The sequence below is a fragment of the Bemisia tabaci genome, chromosome 7, assembly GCF_918797505.1.
Source record: "Bemisia tabaci chromosome 7, PGI_BMITA_v3".
NCBI classification, from domain to species: Eukaryota; Metazoa; Arthropoda; class Insecta; order Hemiptera; family Aleyrodidae; genus Bemisia; species Bemisia tabaci.
In genome coordinates this window covers 52,599,418-52,619,454 of record NC_092799.1, presented here as the reverse complement: position 1 = coordinate 52,619,454, position 20,037 = coordinate 52,599,418, and the positions used below count along the sequence as shown (strand labels likewise).

The 20,037-nt window shown below is 40.5% G+C and overlaps 1 protein-coding gene across 1 annotated transcript; it reads right to left on the bottom strand.

Annotated features, from left to right (window-relative positions):
* Nucleotides 1-123: 123 nt before the first annotated feature.
* Nucleotides 124-9,636, bottom strand: LOC109039381 (uncharacterized). Its single transcript, XM_019054848.2, has 3 exons — nt 8,878-9,636; nt 3,259-3,819; nt 124-1,355 (listed from the first exon to the last, which is right to left on the bottom strand). Exons 2-3 carry the CDS (start codon nt 3,801-3,803, stop codon nt 1,097-1,099), a joined length of 804 nt encoding a protein of 267 aa, XP_018910393.2. The 5' UTR covers nt 3,804-3,819; nt 8,878-9,636; the 3' UTR covers nt 124-1,096.
* Between the last annotated feature and the right edge of the window lie 10,401 nt (nt 9,637-20,037).

Below are 20,037 nucleotides of genomic sequence, written 5' to 3'. Positions count from 1 at the left end.
GAAATGTCCAGTAAGTGCAACTGGCCTCAAGGAATTTTTTTCAGGAAGAGGAGAAATGAGACAATTAGGTGATCCTCAGAATTTTTGCTGTGGCCAGCAAATTAATCAAGGAAAAGAACATCAATAGAACATTATTAATTATTAATTTGTTTTAAAAAAAAAGATTGTAAAAATCAAAAATTTACAACAAATCAAGGCAACACATTTGTTCACGCGTGAATGCATTATACATACACAAAGTAAAAATAGAATAGGTAATGTTAAACCAGTCACTATGAGGTAGTACGTAGAATTAATCCACACAAAGAAGGTATTGAAGGGATAAATGCCAATATTTAATGGTTTCCAGGCTTAGTTACTTAGCGAGTTCATCTCGCATAGTTATTGGCAATTCTCGCAAGATGACGTCATTGAGTACGGCCCCTTGAAATGAATGTAGAACGTTCGATTGTTGAAGCGGGCTTCTCATTTAGAATAGATTATTTAAAATGAATTTAAATGGTGAGATGTTTTTGCCGACTCGGAAAGATCGCTTCGGCAGAGTATGACAGATCACAAACTAAAGAAATTCCTGGTTTTTTCATGTTTACTTTTTCTTATCCAATTTTTGCCTTATGACTCATGACAGGTGCAGTGTGCACAACTGCACACTTGAAGAAATATTCTTGAAGTAACATCAGTTATTGACCTCCGCCAACAGAGCGAGTTACTTTCCTCGATCGGAAGGTTTCTTTTCCTCCATCGACAGAGCTCTTTCCTTCCGTCGAGATAGTTCTTTTCCTCTATAGAGAGAGTTATTATCGTACACCAACGGAGTTATTTTCCTCCGTGAAGGGAGGCACTATTCTCCAACAGGAGGGTTCTTTTATTTCACAGGGAGTGTTATTTTTCTCCACCGGGAGAGTTTTTTTTCCTCTATAGAGAGTTATTACCCTACATCAACGAACTCATTTTCTCTCTATGAAGAGAGGTACTTTCCTCCACCGTGAGAGAGTTCTTCTCCTCCACTGAGAGAGTTATTTTGCCTCGAGGAGAGGGACCACGATGTCGTGAAAGAGCACACAAATACCGCGGAGACTCGCAGATTAGAGGTTCTCTACGTGGTCTTCTTGACTTTGATGGAGTCGCAGCTGGTGGACAGAGAGGGTTCGACGATCTGGATGACATCCTCGTCGGAGGACTCGGGCTGGCGCTGAAGCCGCTCCTCTTCATCCGGGACCGCCATGACGGAAACCTTGACGACCGCAAAGTCGGGGGCCATCAGACACCGGGCGATGGACCAACAGCATCCGAGAAACCAAAACACCGTGTTCAGCCATTGGGTCGTCAGACAGTTGCTGATATCGTGCACCAACCTGAAACATCACAACGGAACCTGAAACATCAATATGTTTGACACGGAACAAAGAAAATCTAATGATGAAGAAAATGAGTGACAAGCTTGGGGAAGACATGATGTATGAACATATTTCTATCAAACGGAACTAAGACATGAGCCCTGATACCCATAAGAATATATGTATAACAGAGCTAACGTCATAATGCACAAAGTTCCGTTTGACAAAGATGCGTTTATATAGCTCCCAAAAAACAGAAAACTCTTCATCCAATCTTTGAAAAAATAAGTTGGGAGATTCAGTTCATTTCTAAGCCGATAAAAGCAGTGGCGTATCGTGCTTTGCAAGTAAGCAATTGATCTGCTATATAAGCCATAGGCGTATGGAAAAGGATCGACATTCAAAGTGTTCGCAAGAAACACCTTAATGATCGATTCTGTATCATGGCTTCAAATGAAGTGATATTGATAGTCGACGATCCACGCCTCTATACGGAATAAAACGCGTTAAGTTGCATTATAATCCGGATTTTATCACCCTAAAAATGATTAATCAAAATTTTAAATAGTTCTCGGAGCTATATATTCCAAGTATAGCATAGATTGGAAATACATAGTAAAACATTACCTCTGCATCCAAATGTTGTGCATAGCTACCGGTTGAAGGGACGTCTACCATTGAAATGTATCGCATTAAAATTGAATAAGTTCTTCTATGCATTGGAAAGCGCCTATCTTTCTGACTCGTGGAACTCAGTTTATCGATCGTTTAAGATTGACATTTTTCGTCAAATTATGTAAAAATATTGCGATAAAATGCATTAAATGCATTTATTGTAATTTCATTTCAACTTTTTCATTTCTATGCGCTATGTGGTATTTTGGAACTGTCAAACTTCTCATACCGTCGTAACTTTGGTTTGATTTAACTTTTCATTATTTCCTCGGAGTTCTCTGTTTAAACATAAAATACTAGAGGAGATAAGGCAACGTTTCATGTAGCATTCATATGTACATTCTGGTTTAATCCATCCTTTGGATTTTGGCCTCTAAGCAGAGGCGGATCCAGCAATTTGGCAATACCGGATTCCCTCCATTTAAACCTATGTTAAATAATCGACTCTTGTCGGAGCACCTGGCCCCATATGAATCGATACGTTTCCATAGGTTTAAGTGTAGGAAATTTTGTGTTGCCAAATTGCTGGATCCGCCAATGCCTCTAAGTATATAGTTTTCTTTTGTGAATCAGAGTACCTGGAGAATACGGACACGTCGGTAACTTTGAGGTTAGATCATGCAGCTCTTGGGGCTGAAAAGAGCAGCCTAACCTATGAATTTAACTTATCCAGAGAAATTAATTATTACAATTGTTGGGACCCTTCGTTTATGTCAAGCGCGTATTCGATTTAAGTTTCGCATGAATTTGCTCATTCTTGCGGAAGGACGCTCATTAACGAAGATTCTTGGCAATCTTGATTCGATATTGGAATCTGAAGATTGGTAGTGACATTTTTCGTGTTAGAAGATTGGCTTGCCTTTTTGGCCGTACGAGCTATTTATCTGGATGTGTCTTTATTCTTCCCGTATAGAATAGGCACTCTATCGTGAATATAAAGGCCTGGATAGACGCTCAAATTCCTGTCAATTTCCAATCAAAAGGATGACAAAAATGGCGGTCGAGAGTTATCTAAATTGATATCTAAAATTAATTAAAACAGCGTGTTGATTGAATTATGCATGAAATAAGTTCGGTTGTGTGGAAACCAGGTGACGGATGAGACCCAAAGTTCCATCATCTATCATCAAATTTTTTCAGGCCGTAAAAAATTGATGGTAGATGGTGCGCATGCGCATCAGTCACCATTTGAGCGTGTATCCAGGCCTTGAGAAGAGAATAAAATGTGGAAAAATCTAAATCTTACTCAATGCCGAGGAGTTTGCCGTCGAGTAGGACGGACTGGAGGTCATGGCACATGCGTTTCTCGGCCGGCTTGGAGGCGGGCAAGTCGAAGGCGCAGAACTTGGCAACGCCGACGTGGAAGTTGACGGAGGCGTTGAGGGCGATGCCGAAGGCGAGGATGTTGAAGACGGAGGCCGGGGTGACGATGCGCCACGGCTGGGCGATGTAGCCGTCGGTGCCGCCGCCGCGGGCACACATGACGAAGAAGACCATCCAGACGACGGCGAAGATGGAGCAGAGCAGGTGGGAGTAGAGGTAGAAGTCGCAGGCCTCGCGGGGGCGCCAGGTGCTCGAGAGGGCGTCGATCTCGCGGGAGTCCCGTTTGAAGTGGAGCGAGGCCCAGAGGAAGCAGTTGTCGTCGAGTTTACTCAGGATCGAGTGGAAGAACACTGAGGCCAGGATCCCGGAGACGCAGGCCAGGAAGTAGAAGCTCAGGTGGAGGGCCTTCCAGGTAGCCGGGATCGTTGCCTTCTCCTCCAGCCGGTAGCTCACGCTCAGCTCTTGCATCCGGCCACCGTCCCCACTGAAACCACAATCAAAAGAGATACCAACGCTCAACACCAATTCCAATCTAGTTCCTAGATCCCTACTAAGCGCATGTCAAATATCTACATTTAATTGCAAAATCTGGGAACTTTGATTGGAATCAGAGACAAAAAAAGTGTCTCCACAAATGGACGTATTTCTGCCAAATAGAACCAGAGACAGGTCGGAAAGAAGGGGTATGCTTGTCAGTCGAGGGCCGTAAGAATGAATTGTGATTAAAAAGCGCCAGTGACGTCAGCGGTGAAAGATTCGGTATCAGGATCGACGTCCGGAGTTTTTAACTCATGAGCCCTGTCCATGACGCTCTTGTGACACGCCCATGGCTCACGAGTGCCACCCTCAATTGGCACATAGTTCCGTTTGACAGAATGTAAAATCTCGCTTTTGCAATTCCCCAAAGAGAATCACGCCCACTTTTACATTGTTTCTTGTGCAGCTTTCTAGAGCACACCCCAACTCCCCCACTTGTCCACAGTTCTGTTGGGCAGAATACATCCAAATAAGAAAATGAGAGTATTAAAGTTCCGGAAAATTTCATCCCCTCCATTTGTAATTGACACAAGAACTCACAAAACACATCCGGTTGAATAGCATTTACACATCGTATCGCTTCATACCGCGTGAAACTGAGTGATTTTGAGACTATGATACTATTGCTGGATGATGTTACTTCATCACGATTCACCATTGTCGTAAAGTTTTTCCACAGTAATTATTTTGCTAAAATAGAATTTTGGCTAAATTTTCTCTTCTTTTTTACGAAAAACGAATATTTCACTCCACTCCTACGCAAATATTAATAGGTACTCTTGAAAAAAGTTATGTTCCTGATTGCTCGGGAAAAATATACGTATATCAGACAGCAGGCACCTCCGATGAAAAAACTCAGTAGTAAGACAAGGGTCTTTACGTCATAGAGTGATAGACGAGAGGTGAGGAGGAGGCTGATATGCATGTAGTTCTAACATCATCATACGGGACCGTATGCGCTAGTAAAACAAAACGCCTTCATTTACTCTGCTATCCACCTTGGACGGTCGCTAAGCAGGAATAGTTGTATCCGCCCGGGAGATTCCACATTTCCACCGCGCCGCATTCAACGAAGCTACTCCAAAAAAAGAACTTCGCGCCCGCCGCACTGCCGTGGTAGCGAAAACAACAGTAAGTGCACACTGAGATGAGCCTTGATACACATAAAAGCATATGTTAATCATGGCACATCCGGAAATGCACTTACTGCGCTCTTCGCTATCACGGCAGCGCATTCCTTCCTTTATACAGGGTGACCCAGGATTAAGTACGAATATCGAAAGAGTCGATTTTTTTAGTCAAAAAAGACGTTCTTGTGATAAAACTTCTTTTCCAAAAAAGCCTTTCCTGGGGTTCTTATCAGCCCCCTAAAAGTCCCTATTATCTCGGAAAGGATTGGTAATAGAGAAAAAACATTTACATTACATTTTCTCATTATTTTTCGAAACTGAATCTAGTGGTGCCGTCAAAAATCAATTTTTGTAGCTAGAAACATAATGTTGGCCACTTTTAGGTTCAATAATCCTTTACCAACTCCCCAATGAGTTTTCCCTTTTTTGGAGGTCGAAAATGAAGAGAGCGCTAAGAATTACCCCCTGTTATCAAGTTGCATTTATGTGGCGTGATATTTTCATTAATATGATGTGTACGTTGATAAACAAACATGTTCACAGTGATAAAAATACGATTTTTTTCCCCGCCATTTTGGGGGGGGGCATGGTCCCCAGGGAGAGTGGTTTTTGAAAAAAGTTTTATCACAAAAACGTCTTTTTTTGACCCTAAGAATCGACTCTTTCACTATTCGTACGTAATCCTGAGTCACCCTGAAGGACTTCCACTTTTCCCTTCGAAAAATAACCTAACCATTCTCCCCCTGACATTTTCTCAGAGGATTCGAGAGCCTCATCGCATTTTGAAGGAGCGCCTACTAGGCAACGAGACTCAACACTGCCATGCTTAGGAAAAACGCCGTATGAACTTTCAGGCGTTGCCAAATTTCCTTTGATAAAACACGAATTTATACTTGTACACGGGGTCAAAAGATCTCACAAGAGCAATTTTCAAAGTCGGATCAACGAATCAGTTTTTGACCAAAAGTGCTAGATATTATGTACTTTACGTTTGGTTAATATTGCGCCAAGAAGCCAAGAAAAGAAGTCCAGTTGCATGTTAGGCTAACAATTTTTAATCTCATTTATGACCGTCTGACACTTCGAGAATTATTCTTTCTCTTCAATTTTCTCAACACGCGTCCGCATTACTACTATTACACGTTTACTCACCGCTTATTTCAATCCGTGATTCCTCCGGTTTGATTTTACTATTTTCAGTGTTTTTTCATGCCATAATATTTTTAGAGCTGTCATTTATATACCATTTGGTCTCAGAGCATTTTTTATGTTTGAACCAGCACGCTTTTAGAAATGTTTCATTCAAAATTCAAACTCTTTCAATTTTTAGTCGTCCTCTAAGGAAGGAAAATACCTAGGAAGAAAAAAAACCGCGGAAAAGAAATTACGAGATAAAAAACGTACCGAGGTTTGAATATATGAACGCTAACGCTAGGCAATTTAGGAAATAAAAAGACCCAGTTCACCAACGGGACTCGCTAATTACATGTTACTCGAACTTCAAATACCTATTATTATCAAAATGAGATTAAGATATTTTCATGAACGCTGACTCAAAGTGGAATGCAAACATTCTTTAAATCACTGCAGCTTAATCGATGAGTCATTATGAAAAACATGCGAAGTTTTTTACGAAGAAAAATGTGACTAAGAATATTCTTTTTTTTACGCGTCGCGCCCCTTTCAGACTGATTATTTTCATCAAAAGTATAAAACCATGCATGCACCATCACAGCGCGTTGAGGAAGCTGTAAATCTAATTTCGATTTCTTTCCATTCTCTTAAAATATCAATCAAGGTCTTTTCACGACCCATGGGCGTATGGTATGACGTAGATGCTGAGTTGCATTGTCTCAAAATTTTTCCTACAGTAAATAATGGATGAGTTTCCGACAAAACTTGTAAAAAATTGATCATGCAATTTTTATTGTTTTCAACCCACGTCTTTGAGGGGGCTTTTTCTTATATACTAGCACTAGCACTAGCTACTTTTCAATCGTAGATTACAATTTGGCCGGTTATGAATGTATCTCTTTGTTAAAATTTTACCGAGGGTTAAATTTTAATAAAATTGATTAGGCTTAGAGAAATTAAACGTTTCATTTCACTATTCCCAACAAACCCAAAATATTTTTTTCTGGGTCTTTGAAAAATGGTGTTTGAACTTAAAATTTCCAGAAATAGCGCTAAAAATTTTGACTTAAAGAATGTTATAAACAAGCGTCAATTGAACCGGATTGTAAAAAAAAATATGCCAATCAGACACGGTACCAAATGCCTAATTTTCACTGAGGTATTTTTCTTGTGTTGCGTTGGTTCTTTGTTTTGGAGGAAATAGGACAGAAAACAACATCTACGGCGGTATTGTTATTTTGTTGCTCCGTGCGCGGTGTAAAGTGATTGTAAACCATTTTTTAACAAAAAGAATTCCCCCTAAAAACAATCGAAATTGTATATTTTAACACGATATTTGGCTGCAGTGTATGAGTCACTGACGTAATGGTGGGCGTGATACTAATTATTATTATCTGTATGAATGTTGAATGAAGCAGGCACGGCTGGCCCTGCCCAAGTTGATAACTCCTTCCCCGCTTCAGAACCGGTTTTTGGAGCACTCGATACGATTCAAAAAATTCTGCACTATGGACAATTTTTGCATTTTATACCTACATCCTCGGTCTTTTTGCTTTATTTTTTATTTATTTTTTCTTTGGAACGGGCAGGATCCATAACGCATCAGTGTGTTCAACGTTTTCTACCGAAAAAAGTAAAATGCATCTACTTATAATGGCTCTGTGAGACTGATCTTTTCTAACCATTGGCGCGAGCGGTTTAGGGAAAACAAAATGAGTTGAAGGATTCAATTTTCTCAGCTTTCAATCAGACAATTCTTACTCGGGGTGTCATCCTCCCTCCTCAACCTTTCAAAAATGACTTTTCCCACCCTTAGGCTTAGTTCTATAAACGTTTGACAAAATTATTCTTCAGACAAAGCAAAACTTTTGGTTTTTTTTTCAGGAATTTTAGGATCCATGCAGTAAATGTCATGGTTTGCATGGAAATTTTTATCCTGGGGGACATTCTGGGAACTAGAAATCTTTTCCGAGGGTTGTAGATCCTTGTTTAAATTGCCCGTTCAAAAATTATCTTAATGATTTTTGCACATTTGAGTTTCATAAGAATTTGAAAGCTGTTACTCATGCGTATACTAAATATGTCATACCTGTCCGTAGAAAAGTTGTATTGCATTTAGCAAAAGGGAACCAGCGCGATTACAGTGGTTTCAAAATTATGCAAGTACATCTTTGCTTTAAAAAGTACTAAATTTATTCGAGTATTAAAATTTACACAATAATTTGCCTTTAAAATGAAAAAATTTCTGGTGGAAAAGCAAAAACTGTTGCTACTATGGGACATGTTTTAGATGCAGATGAAGATGCTCGATTTTGAAAACACTGTAAACGCTCTGGTTCCGTTTTTGCTAAATGCAATTCAGTCAATGAGAGGGAAATTACATAAAAAGGTATCATATCCTTCAAGTTCAGGCTTTACTAATCGGGTTTGTGCAGCCACTTATTTTTGCCTACAAGGCAAACAATTTTTTTTAACGGATGTAGTATCAATATTGGGTCGATGTCGTTGTGTGTGTTTCATCGTTTTTTTAAAAGTTTCATTGCATTTCCGACTGAAAATGACTCAGTTTTCAGTCGAAACGTCTCGGTTTTTCATTTTAATTGTGTATTTTAGCCTTGTTTCCCGTCCCCCCCCCCCCCCTTGTTTTTCTACTCTTCTCTACAAAGGATATCGATGATATGATTTAGAAGAATTAAGTAAAAAAATTATGAAAATCAAAAGGATGAAATGAATGCAGGTACCTCTTTGGCTTTAAAACGTCTACGGGACGACTGGTGCTGGTTTTTATCCTCTATGAATTTCCTCGGAACCATTCGCTTTGGCGTCTTTCGTAGGTAGGTATCCAAAAACCACACCTGGTGAGAAAGTACTCGTACGAATAGGTATTGTGAATTATCAAAAATGCATCACAGTACTTGGATCTTCAGCGGAAGACACTAAACTCACAAACTAGAATAAGGTACCAGATGCTTTATAATAGAATCATTTCTGCTCGCACACATGCAGTAAAAAAAAACTACACACTAACATTCACAAATTTTTTTAAATTTTTAAACACCTCCGCAATGGGAAGGATTTATGACAACACCAACACTTGTCGCCGGGTGAAAAGTAAGAGCAGACAGTCCAACAATCAATTTCAGTTTTATATTTTTAAAAACAAATAAAACCAAATTTGTGAAAATTAAAGGAGGAAGGATCCACTTTGACAGTTGGCGGGTGAGGTTTTGCGAGACGGGCGCACGGTTCCACTGATGAGCACATGCGGTGAATTCCAGAGTGTGATCGGATCGAGGATGGAGGGAGCCGTTATTTTTAGTCGGATCCGATGCAGCGAGGCTATTTCAAACTGATACAGACGCGGAAACGAAGGTGAAATGAGTCCGGATAGAAGATAGGTTATCCAGTGTAAACTGTTGTAGTCAACTCGCTCGTGCCTCGGGTAGGAACAGCCGAACGGCGCGCGCGCGGTTCGAGAACTGCTCGTAGTAGTCGTAGCCCCCGCGGTTGTCCATTCTTTGGTGCGTCTCCACCGCGCACCGGTCCGGAAAACAGCTGACCGCCGACGCCACACAGTGGGTCCGGTCAATCAGAGAGTTCGCACATGAAATTTTTGACTAAGACTTGAAATTTTGATATTTGTTTTGTTACATTTTCAATTTTAAGGTGTGCTTTAAGCAGAAAATTTAACTAGAACCCGAAGCAATCATTTTTAGAACCTCAAAATATTTTAAAAACGGATTTATAAGCTTTTACAGTTTCCAAATTTTGTCCGAGCTCTCCTATCGACTCGGACCAGTGTGCGCCGCCGGCCGGGGCGAATAACCCACATCGGAATTCTCGTTGTCAGATCTGGCGAAATTATATCTCACTCCAGCACTGAGGAAAAACGCCGTCATAGGCGGATCCAGGCGAGACAAAAGGACCGTGCGCCCCTACCCCCCCCCCCCCCCTCGTTAGCCCCCTCCCCCCCAAAAAAAGGCAAAAAGGAAAGAAAGAGAGGAGAACAAGGAATGGACGAAAGGAGAAGGAATGACGCTTATATTTGATAGTTGATGAAATTGACTCAAACTGCATATCAGATGGTTTATAATCTCGAAAATGTTATGAGGGAGGCCCCGGGCCCCCTCCCCCCCCCCATTTCGAAGTGTCTGAATCCGCCCTGAACGCCGCACAGTGGAACGAGCTAATAGAAGAAGTCGGACATGAAATTTTTGGCTGTTTCAAATTTTGATGTTCACTCAGTCACAAATTCTATTTCAAGGGCGTTTCTGTGAGGAAATTTCACGAAATTAAACTTCAATTAAATTTTTTTGTCAAATATTTTCGCAAATTTCAGCTTTCGAAATTACCAGATTTTGTCCGACTCTTCCTATTGACTCGATCCAGTGTGCGCCGTATGCTGCCCAGAGATGCTAAATGAAATTTGATGACTTTCACGAAATTTCATTTTACTCGAAATGAAATATTTTCCGTGAAATCTCACCAATTTTTGAGGGGTTGGGTATCCAGCCCGCGACAATAATCCAAAAATTTTATATGAAACTTCGGAATTTGACTGATTATATATATCTTCTCCTTCTTATTCTCCTTCTCTTCATCCTCCTTCGAAAGAATTTGAGGTTTCTATGCAAATATGGCATCTCGAGTCTATTGTGGAAGTTTCAAAAAGTTCCTAACATCTCACGAAATTTCATTTTATGAAGTTTCATGAGATTTTGTATCTTTGATGCTGCATGCCGTGCTAGGAAAGAATAACTTATGAGCTTCCGGAGCTCATGTAAAGAATTAGTAATTGAAAAATTTTCGTCCCTGAATGATTTTTACTCATCAACAAAATGAACCGAATTTTAATATTACTCTTACCGTATTCTTCTCAATCAAATGCCAGTTTTAGTGTTTGACTGGCAACACTGATCCGAGAGTTTGGCGAGCACTCGGCGCTCTGAATGAGAAAACTATCAACAAACGCTGAAATGACGTAATCTCCTTGATTATTACCACATCTAACATACATTGTGTTTTCTGTCTTAGAATCAGCTCTCATGAAAATGTTCGGGTTTACTTATTATTTTGAGGTGCTCAGTACTCGCCCCTTAAACTATACCCCTACGTAGAAATATACTCAGATCCAAGTTTTTGAAATGGGGACTAAATTTGAGGGGCTTGGAGGACAAGGCGCATAAGTGCAGTTTCTGAAAAATTGGGGTCTTAATGATTTCAAGTTAAACTAGTCCTAATGCATTTTCAGTAAAAAATTCACCCCCAAATTCCAATTTTTTAAGCATCAAAAAGTCAGTTTCAACTATCTTTCCACCATAAGGATCCATGTTATTTCGAGACTTCAAACACACTTCTCGAAATAGCAAAAACTCCACTTCTGCGTATCGTCTTGTAAATTCCAAGGGCCATGGGGCCGGGGAGGCGATCGCCCTGACAACTGGCAAATTTTTTTTCGAGTCATCATTTTTTCCCCGTAATGTTGTAATATTCCTATCCTTTTCAATCACTGAGAGGCCCCAAAATCCTAGAAAATGTGTCTCTAAGAGACATGAGAGGTCGCCTAAAGCTTATATGACGAAGAGGCCCCCGAAGAACCCTGAGAATGGGTTATTTTGAAGTTCAAACACTGTAGAATTAGACTCCAATAATGCTTAAAATTGCGTTTAAAAAGTGTAAAATTTTCAAAATTTTACACTTTTATTTACACACGGGGGGGGGGGGGGGTCTCCGGCCCTTCTTAGAGGGGCCCCCAAAAGATAGGAGAGGCCCCCAAATCTAGGTCACCTCCTAACTTTTTGACTACCAGTCCGCCCCTGGTAAGCCCCTCATTTGAATATTTATATCTATTTATTGCGAAGTAAGCACGCGTTTTAACGGTTCCACCATTATATATTGCATGATTTGACTAGTACTCCATCTCATGTAGTGTTCTCCTGTTTTTTTAGTTAGCGTGACATTGCAGGAGGCAATATCACGAGCGTAATCCACCTAATTCGCCACCCATAACCCATGCCAGTTGTTCGTTTAGCGTCTCATAACCCTTATCAAAGTTCTGCCGTGTTATTGTGTTTGTTTGGAGTGACTCTAAGTGAGTGCATAGCTGTGTCTGGATTGAGAGCTCCTACATCCGCTGAGAATGACACAGCTGTTATCAACACGAGAAAAACATGTTCGGAGCGGGCTCGAGGTGGGAGAGATCACTGAGAGCAACCAGTGGCGTGGTGTGCTTTGCGATGTATCGATTGATCTGTCATTTAAACCTATGGAAAAGGATCGATAAACAGGGTGTTTGCATCGACCGCTTTCGTAATCGATTATTTTCCTAAGCTTCAAATGGGGGAATATCGATAATCGATCCTTCACGCCCCACCACTGCTTCGTCACTTCATTAGTCATCCCGACCGCAGACTGAGAGACGCCTTACGCTTGTGAAAGGGAACAGCGATGTTTCCTACTGAATAATTAGTGTCAATTGGAGTAGGAATGAGCCAAGCACATGGCGATCCCCTTTTTTTGTATAGTGACACCTAATCTGCCGTGCTAAGGAAGAACGCCGTATGAGCCTTCAGACGTTGCCATGTTTCTCTCAATGAACCCTAATTTTTCTTGAAACATTTCGCATATTTTTTTCAAATTCAGTCACTTCGCGGTCACTCAGGGAAATAATGATATTGAAATTATGGGACTATTAGGATAACAGGAGAAATTTAAATTTCTAGTTGGAAATTATTTAAAAAGTTAAGGATTTTTGGCTGCTCATTAATTTCGGTGGTATAAATGTCAAAAGGTTGAGTTTGAGTGCGAAGCTAGTCACTTTCATTTTTAACAGCTTTGCATTAGCATTTTTAGTGGGAAACAGTGAAAAAAGACGTTAAACAACAATGAAATATCGGCTGTTTTTCTTTGATTATTAAGTGGTGTTGGGAGAGGTGTTTGTGTGCCCTGTTCGGAGTCCTGGTATCTGGGCTTGAATAAATAAATAAATAAATAGATAGATAGATAGATAAATAAATAGATAAATAAATTAATAAATACGTAAATAAATAAAAAAATGGAAGAAAACAACAAAATGAAACTTCCAGATTAATATTTTCTTAAATGAATATCTTTGCGCACAGAAGTTAAAATCTCCGTAAACTTTCAAGCTTTCTTCCGAATTGGACAAATTTCATTAATCCTAGCAGCATTGAGATCTAAATTACTTAGGTCATTTCCGACGGACAGGGTTCATTCTTAATTGTGCACAAATATTCTACATTTCTCAGATGTAACTCATTCACTAAATTTATGCCGGCAGACTAACATGTAGAATTCAAAAGCGCAAAAACGTACCATTTTGATCGGATTTTAGAACTAAAAAATTATCAAAATCGTGTATGAATTATAATTCTGCAAAGCAAACGAGGAAACCAAATGACAGAATCAACTTATGCGGAGACGTACTGTATGTGCTCCGTCGTTATCGTCATCACGAGACGTTTGTTCAACAGTTGCTTTCTTCCGAACAAGTACACGTATTTCTGTATAGGCTATTGCATACCCGCAGAATGGTAGGCGTTTTATGGCCGAATGATCATTACTTGTAACTGCCTCGCAGGTTGTGCAGCGCATGGTCTGTTTCTATTACTGAAATATTAAAACAGGAGCCATAAAATGCATTTTTTAAGGATCGAGATGGCCCAAATCATAGAATAGGAATGGAGATGAGGATATTAAACCTATATGAAATAATACCTATCGTTCTTCCGGTTAATTTTCTGATGAGCTTAGACGGTAATGCCATTTAGATCGAGGGATGTTCGTCAGAAATTAGGAACGCATGCTACTTATGACCGTGAATATTTTCCATTGTTCGAGAAGGTTAATTTTGGATATTCTGAGAAAAAAATCAATCGGAACAGATTTCGGTATCAAAGTCAACATTAGCACACAAGCACGTGGTGCATCATGAGTAAATTGACGATGGCGACACTTTTCTTTGAAGAAAAAGGGACATAAAATCAATCTTAGAGACAATAAAACAATAATTTATTTACATCCATCCTACTCACGACGAAGTTTTAAAACCTTCTCGAATGTATCTTATAGCAGTGCTTCAGCTGTATAGGTCGGTATGAGGGCATGGACGTGCAGAACGCCTTCAATCCATTGCGCATGTAATATGCACAACCACGGAGCTCGAATAGTTGTGTCCACGCGCCTTCATCAGCATCAAGTCAGGATGACCCAATAGTTTGTAGGAAGAAGCAGCATTCGATTCGACAGGGAAAAAGTTGAGATTTCATTACGTGACAAAACTGTGCAGAGATATAATCAAATTTTACAAAAACTTTAATACGCTCGTTTATTTCGGCAATTTCGCCAAACGTATGTTACGTATAGCGCGTGTAAGGCTAGCTGCCACAACTCGTGGCGCTACGCAGCAAAAATTGTTGCATTTAGCCACAAGTTATGGGTGCTGTGTGGCTAAATGTAACAATCAAAATGAAAGTGGCTAGATGCAAAATTTGTTGCAGTTAGCCACGGACTTTATGATGACATCAGCGACTTTAGGATGACTTTAGCGACTTTATGATTACATTAGAGACTTTAAAATTACGTTAGCAACTTTAGAATGACGTTAGCGACTTTATGATTTCATTAGCGACTTTAGAATTAGGTTAGGTTAGGTTAGATTAGAAGTTCGTTTTAGTTCTTGGTAAAAGTGTCGTTTTTTTATGCGCATGATTATACTCAGTCTCTCCGGCAAAGTATTAATGAATGACGCATTCTAAAAATGCAATTAGGACTAAAATAAAATAAATTTGTTGCATTTAGCCACACTCACTTTTAATTGTTACATTTCACCACACAGGATCTGTAAGCTGTGGCCGAACGCAACAAGTTTTGTTGCGTGGCGCCACGAGCCGTGGCTAAATGAGATGTAATCAATTAATAGCATTGCTAAGATAGGGACGTATCGATAGAATTCATCCGATAACGATTCGACAAGCCAGGCTCTGGTCTAGACGCCATCGTGTCGCCGCCGCAATATAAAAACGGCGCGGCGACACAAGTCGATTCTGCCGCAGAAAACACCACTCCCCTCCTTCCATCATTTCCCTGAAATAGATCGTGACTTGAGGCTCCATCGAGACTAGCTTTTGTATTCATTCGATATCGGAAAATAAGTTTACTTGAATGGAATATTTTCATATCGACGGTGTAAGTCGGCAATCACATAACTCGGTTTGCGACGTCGCAGACTTCTTGTCATACTTTATTTTTTAAAGGTGAAACCACTCAACGGCAATCATTTAAAATTGCCGTGATTTTTCTTCTCTGTGCGAAGAAAATTCTCCGAAAACTCCTCAAGGAATGATGCTAGTTTGTTCTCCTTTAAAAAAATAACATAGATGCAGACATTTTCAGACATCGCAAACGAGATATGTGATTGCAGACTTACGCCGTCGATATGCTGTTCCTGCGCACGGGTATAGAGAATGCATGAAATATTGACTTAAGTTTTTCTTTCATGGTAGGGCCGTGCCGTAGTTTATTTATCGCAGTTTTGAGAATCTGACATACATTTTCATTATCTCACCCAGGTGCCTCATCGTCTCATCTCCTTAAAATGTTCACTTGTTCTATATAGTACCTCACTGAAAAAAACACTCCGACCGTGGAATCCGTACTTACGGGCTATATAGACATACCGTCCGTGTTCCGGGCTCAGAGGTCGAAAGTTCCGGGCGTAGCACCCGGAGCACTTCGACTGCTCCGGGTGCTACGCTCGGAACTTTCGGCCTCTGAGCCCGGAACACGGACGGTATGTCTATATAGCCCGTAAGTACGGCTTCCACAGCCGGAGTGTTTTTTTCAAAGTATAACAAAGCGAAACAGAGAGCATTGCAGAAGCAATAAGTTTTACGAATTTTGATTGTCAAATTGACTCATAGTCCTTGTTTTCTTGCGAGGGATAGGAATATTTTGCCGCTAAAACAGTACTAGAATCGATTTAATATTTCTGATGTCAAAGCCTGGAGTCCGATAATCGTTTTCCTTTTATCATTCATTTTCTTAGCGGGAGTGAAGTTTTCTCAAAATTTTAAGTTGAAATTTTGGTAAGCGAGTTATTTTATCTGATCGGTGCTCATCTTCTTCGGGGAACTTAAAAACGCGCCCACATAGAAAACAGTTGAGCACTTCTCTAATGCAAACATACTATAAAGCTTTCCCGCTTGTTTCCGACCCCAGTTTAAGTGTTTCGTAAAGATGGCCTTTTTTATGTCTATAATGGCATGACAAGTGAAACTCTCAATGTCATGTTGATTGGTTGTGCCAGATTTTAGTCAGGGCTCATCGGTTTTTTAGAAACTTTTGTGGGGGACAGCCACAAGACAATATCGTAGAAAAGAGATAAAATTTCGCGTGCTCATTTGTGCTTTTTAACAATTTTTTGTTGAAAATTAAATTGTAAAATAGCGCAAGTGAGTACGCGAAATTTTATCTCTTTTTTACTCATCGGTTTTCCTCATTAATTCGATCGAATTTCCAAACCGCACTCGGCAACGTTTTCACCTCGTTTCGCGTCAATTCAAGCCGAGACTTTTTCGAGAACTTTCTCTCGCTCGACGCCCCCCCCCCCCCTTGCATCTCCTTGTTTCCCACCCCACCCCCGTTTGGCCCCACCCCCGCCTACACAGATTCCAAGCCCCGATTATAACATGATTGAACGCGCACAGACGTATGATTCATCCGTATTGAGTCCTGCTCTTCGGACTCACCGAGATGATGAAACTTGCCGTTACTTGTAGGGGATGGGAATGCGATGGAAGGGGGGGGGGGGGTTGATTTAAAAATTCATGATGAGGATGGACCGAGGCGAGTTTGCTTGCGATGTAGAGCATATAAATGCAACTTTGCAGGCTAGGAGGATTATACTTGAGTACACCGAAAAAAAAAAGTGAAGTTGATTTAACATTCTGGATGTAAAAGAAGTGTGCAAGAACTTCCTGAATTTCCCACTGTAGCAGTTATTTTAATGTGTAAAACTAACTGCTGTGGCGGGTAAATCAGCATTTTATAAGTCCTCGCACACTTATTTTGAGTCCTGAATGTTATATCAACTTCACTTTCTTTCGCGGTGTGACCGAACCTGTAATTCGTTAGTCTGAAGACTGAGCTGGAGCGCGATGAGCCGAAAAGCACCAAATCGCATCAGTCAGTAACAAATTTAATTTTTTACTTAAAAACGGTTGCTGTCGGGTTTTTGTGCCAATTTCAGTAAGTTTCCGGCGTAGTTCGAAGCAATTTCCCTAAAATTGTCAAAGAAATCCGCACGTACGTTCTCTGGGTAAATTAAAAAATACGCAATTACAATTCATTTAAAACATTATATTGCCCGGTTAAATTTGGGAATTGCGGATGTGGTTTGGTTCCCGCCTGTTAAACGCGGGTAAATTGACCCCAGTTAGAGGTAATAAATTTCAGAAACCTCGGACCCTTGAATCCCCTAAAGTTTAAGAGTTGTGCTCCAACGTTAACGCTCAGATTTGCTCAATGATGACTGATGACTGATGACCAAAGTAGTGAGCAATCGGTTTAGCAAACTGACCTAGTTTGCAGAGACCAGTGTAGGAAAGCGCATCACCCTGACTTTCATCAGCCATCATTAGGCGATGCATATGTTCAACAAATTGCCAGCCAATCACCATTAGGCCGAAAATAACCGATCACGCCGCTTTAAATGAACGTATTTCTGCCAAACGGAACTATGTGCGCACTGACGTGAGCCCTGTTATGCATATATTCTAATGGATCTCAGGGCTCATGTCTTAATGCACTTAGTTCCGCTTAGCAGAAATACGTCCAAATGTTAGTAAGGGATCTCTAAAATGTAACGCTTGTGCCTGCATTGACCGCAGTGATGAGTGAAAAGCCTGTGTCAAAATCCTCCATCAAAATGTCAAGGTCAAGTGCTTTGACTGGTCCAAGTCATGAAATAAGCCAATCACAACACCTGGCCTTAATATTTTGATGGCTAGTTTTGACAGTGTGACAAAGGCCTGTCGCTCACGTTGACTATATTTTGCAATTAGGATCCACCATTTGTGGCCCATTAAACAAACAAACAAACAAAAAAACACCTATCTGCAGAGAGAAACTCGTGGCATTTTTGTCGTTTTCAAAATGAGCCAGAAAAAGTGACTTTAATGCAAAATTTGGTTTATGTTGCATATTTTGAGCGACTGGACAAAACTGAGACAACTGATAGATCCGCATTGTGTCATGGAATTTAAAATTGACGTATTTCTATCAAACGGAACTATGTGCATTAAGGCATGAGCCCTGAAACTCAGAAGAATGTGTGCATAACACGGCTCACGTCATCATGCGTGTCATCACGATATCATCGTATTTCTATCAAACAGAACTTTGTGCATGATGACGTGAGCCCTGTTAGGCACACATTCTTTTGGGTCTCAGGGCTCATGCCTTGATGCACATAGTTCCGTTTGATAGGAATACGTCCAAATGGACTTGAAGTACCCGACGAATGGAAACATTACTAAATTTATGTGCGTTGTTTCAAAACGATGAGAGTAGATATGCTGCTCAACGTCACTCAATTGGAATACATTTTATAATCAGGAACTACAATATCTGGCACATTTTAGAAACAGCGTATGTACCACTAGTTTCCCTGTGCAGTTACATGTTTTTACCTATGAGCCAGAAATTTTAGCTCCAGATTGCAAAATGAAGTCCGATTAAACAGGACGCTCGTGAAATTACATAAAAAATGGACAGAATGTATTACATTTCAAGCGTAACTTTTGATATACATGCAGGTAGTTGAATAAAAGAAAATTGACTTTTTAAAAAACTTTCATCCATAGATTATTTATGTTATTTATAAGAGGAACTGTGATTCTTTTGGCTTACGTAGCGTATGCGTATAACAGCGGAGCAGCGGAAAAACGTGGCCGCATCTCTCAGCAATGAAATCACCAATATCCCCGGAGCTCTTGAATCCCTGAAAGCGCTTAAATTCCTTGCGCTCCACATTCCCAGTCTGGCTGAGTGCTATAGGGAGGGAATTCTCTCATTCTGCGGAAATTTCGAGTCCTTCATTAATAAAAAACATGCCTCTGCCTCCTCATCTTGCTGTGACGGTGCAAAAACACTTGCTGATAAAATCAACGACCTACTCACGGCTAAACTTGACCTGTTTAACTCTTCGCTCCGTCAAGAACTGAATCAATTTAATACTAACATTCAAAATTCTCTCGCCGAAAGAAAAGCGTCTGTTATCTCAACAGAAAAAACTATCAAAAAATTGGACTCAGAAACTATCCCGTCCCTTGACAAATCAGTGGTCAAAGTTAAGAGTCTCATTGAATCTGAGATCCACCAACAATCCAGAACACTGGATGAGTTCAGGATAGATGTGTCCAATCGCTTCGCCCTGCTTAGCCAAAATAACGTCATAATCTCTGACGACAATCACATCAATGACGCTCCATCGAATGATGCTAAAACCCCGTACAGCGAAGTACTCAAACGTAGGGGCATGCTTAACGCTCCCAGACGCCACTCTGTATCCCATACCCAGCGACCTTCCCCCTCCGCTCCTACCATCCTTCAACCACCTCCATCCATTAAAAACATCCTTGAAGGAAACTTCCCTCCTCCTCCGATCCTTCTAGAAGAGCGCGCCATTCACGCTGAAAAAGTTTACCCGGCTGTTCTGATTTTCCCTAGGGGAGGTTCCTCTCTAGAAGAGGCTTGGGCGCTAACCATCAAATCAGCAAAAGGAGCGGGCATCCAGATTATGAATAAAACCACTTTTAACTCACATATCAAAATCTCAGTCCTCAAAACACAGCAAGTTTCCACTCTCGTCTCTCTTCTCA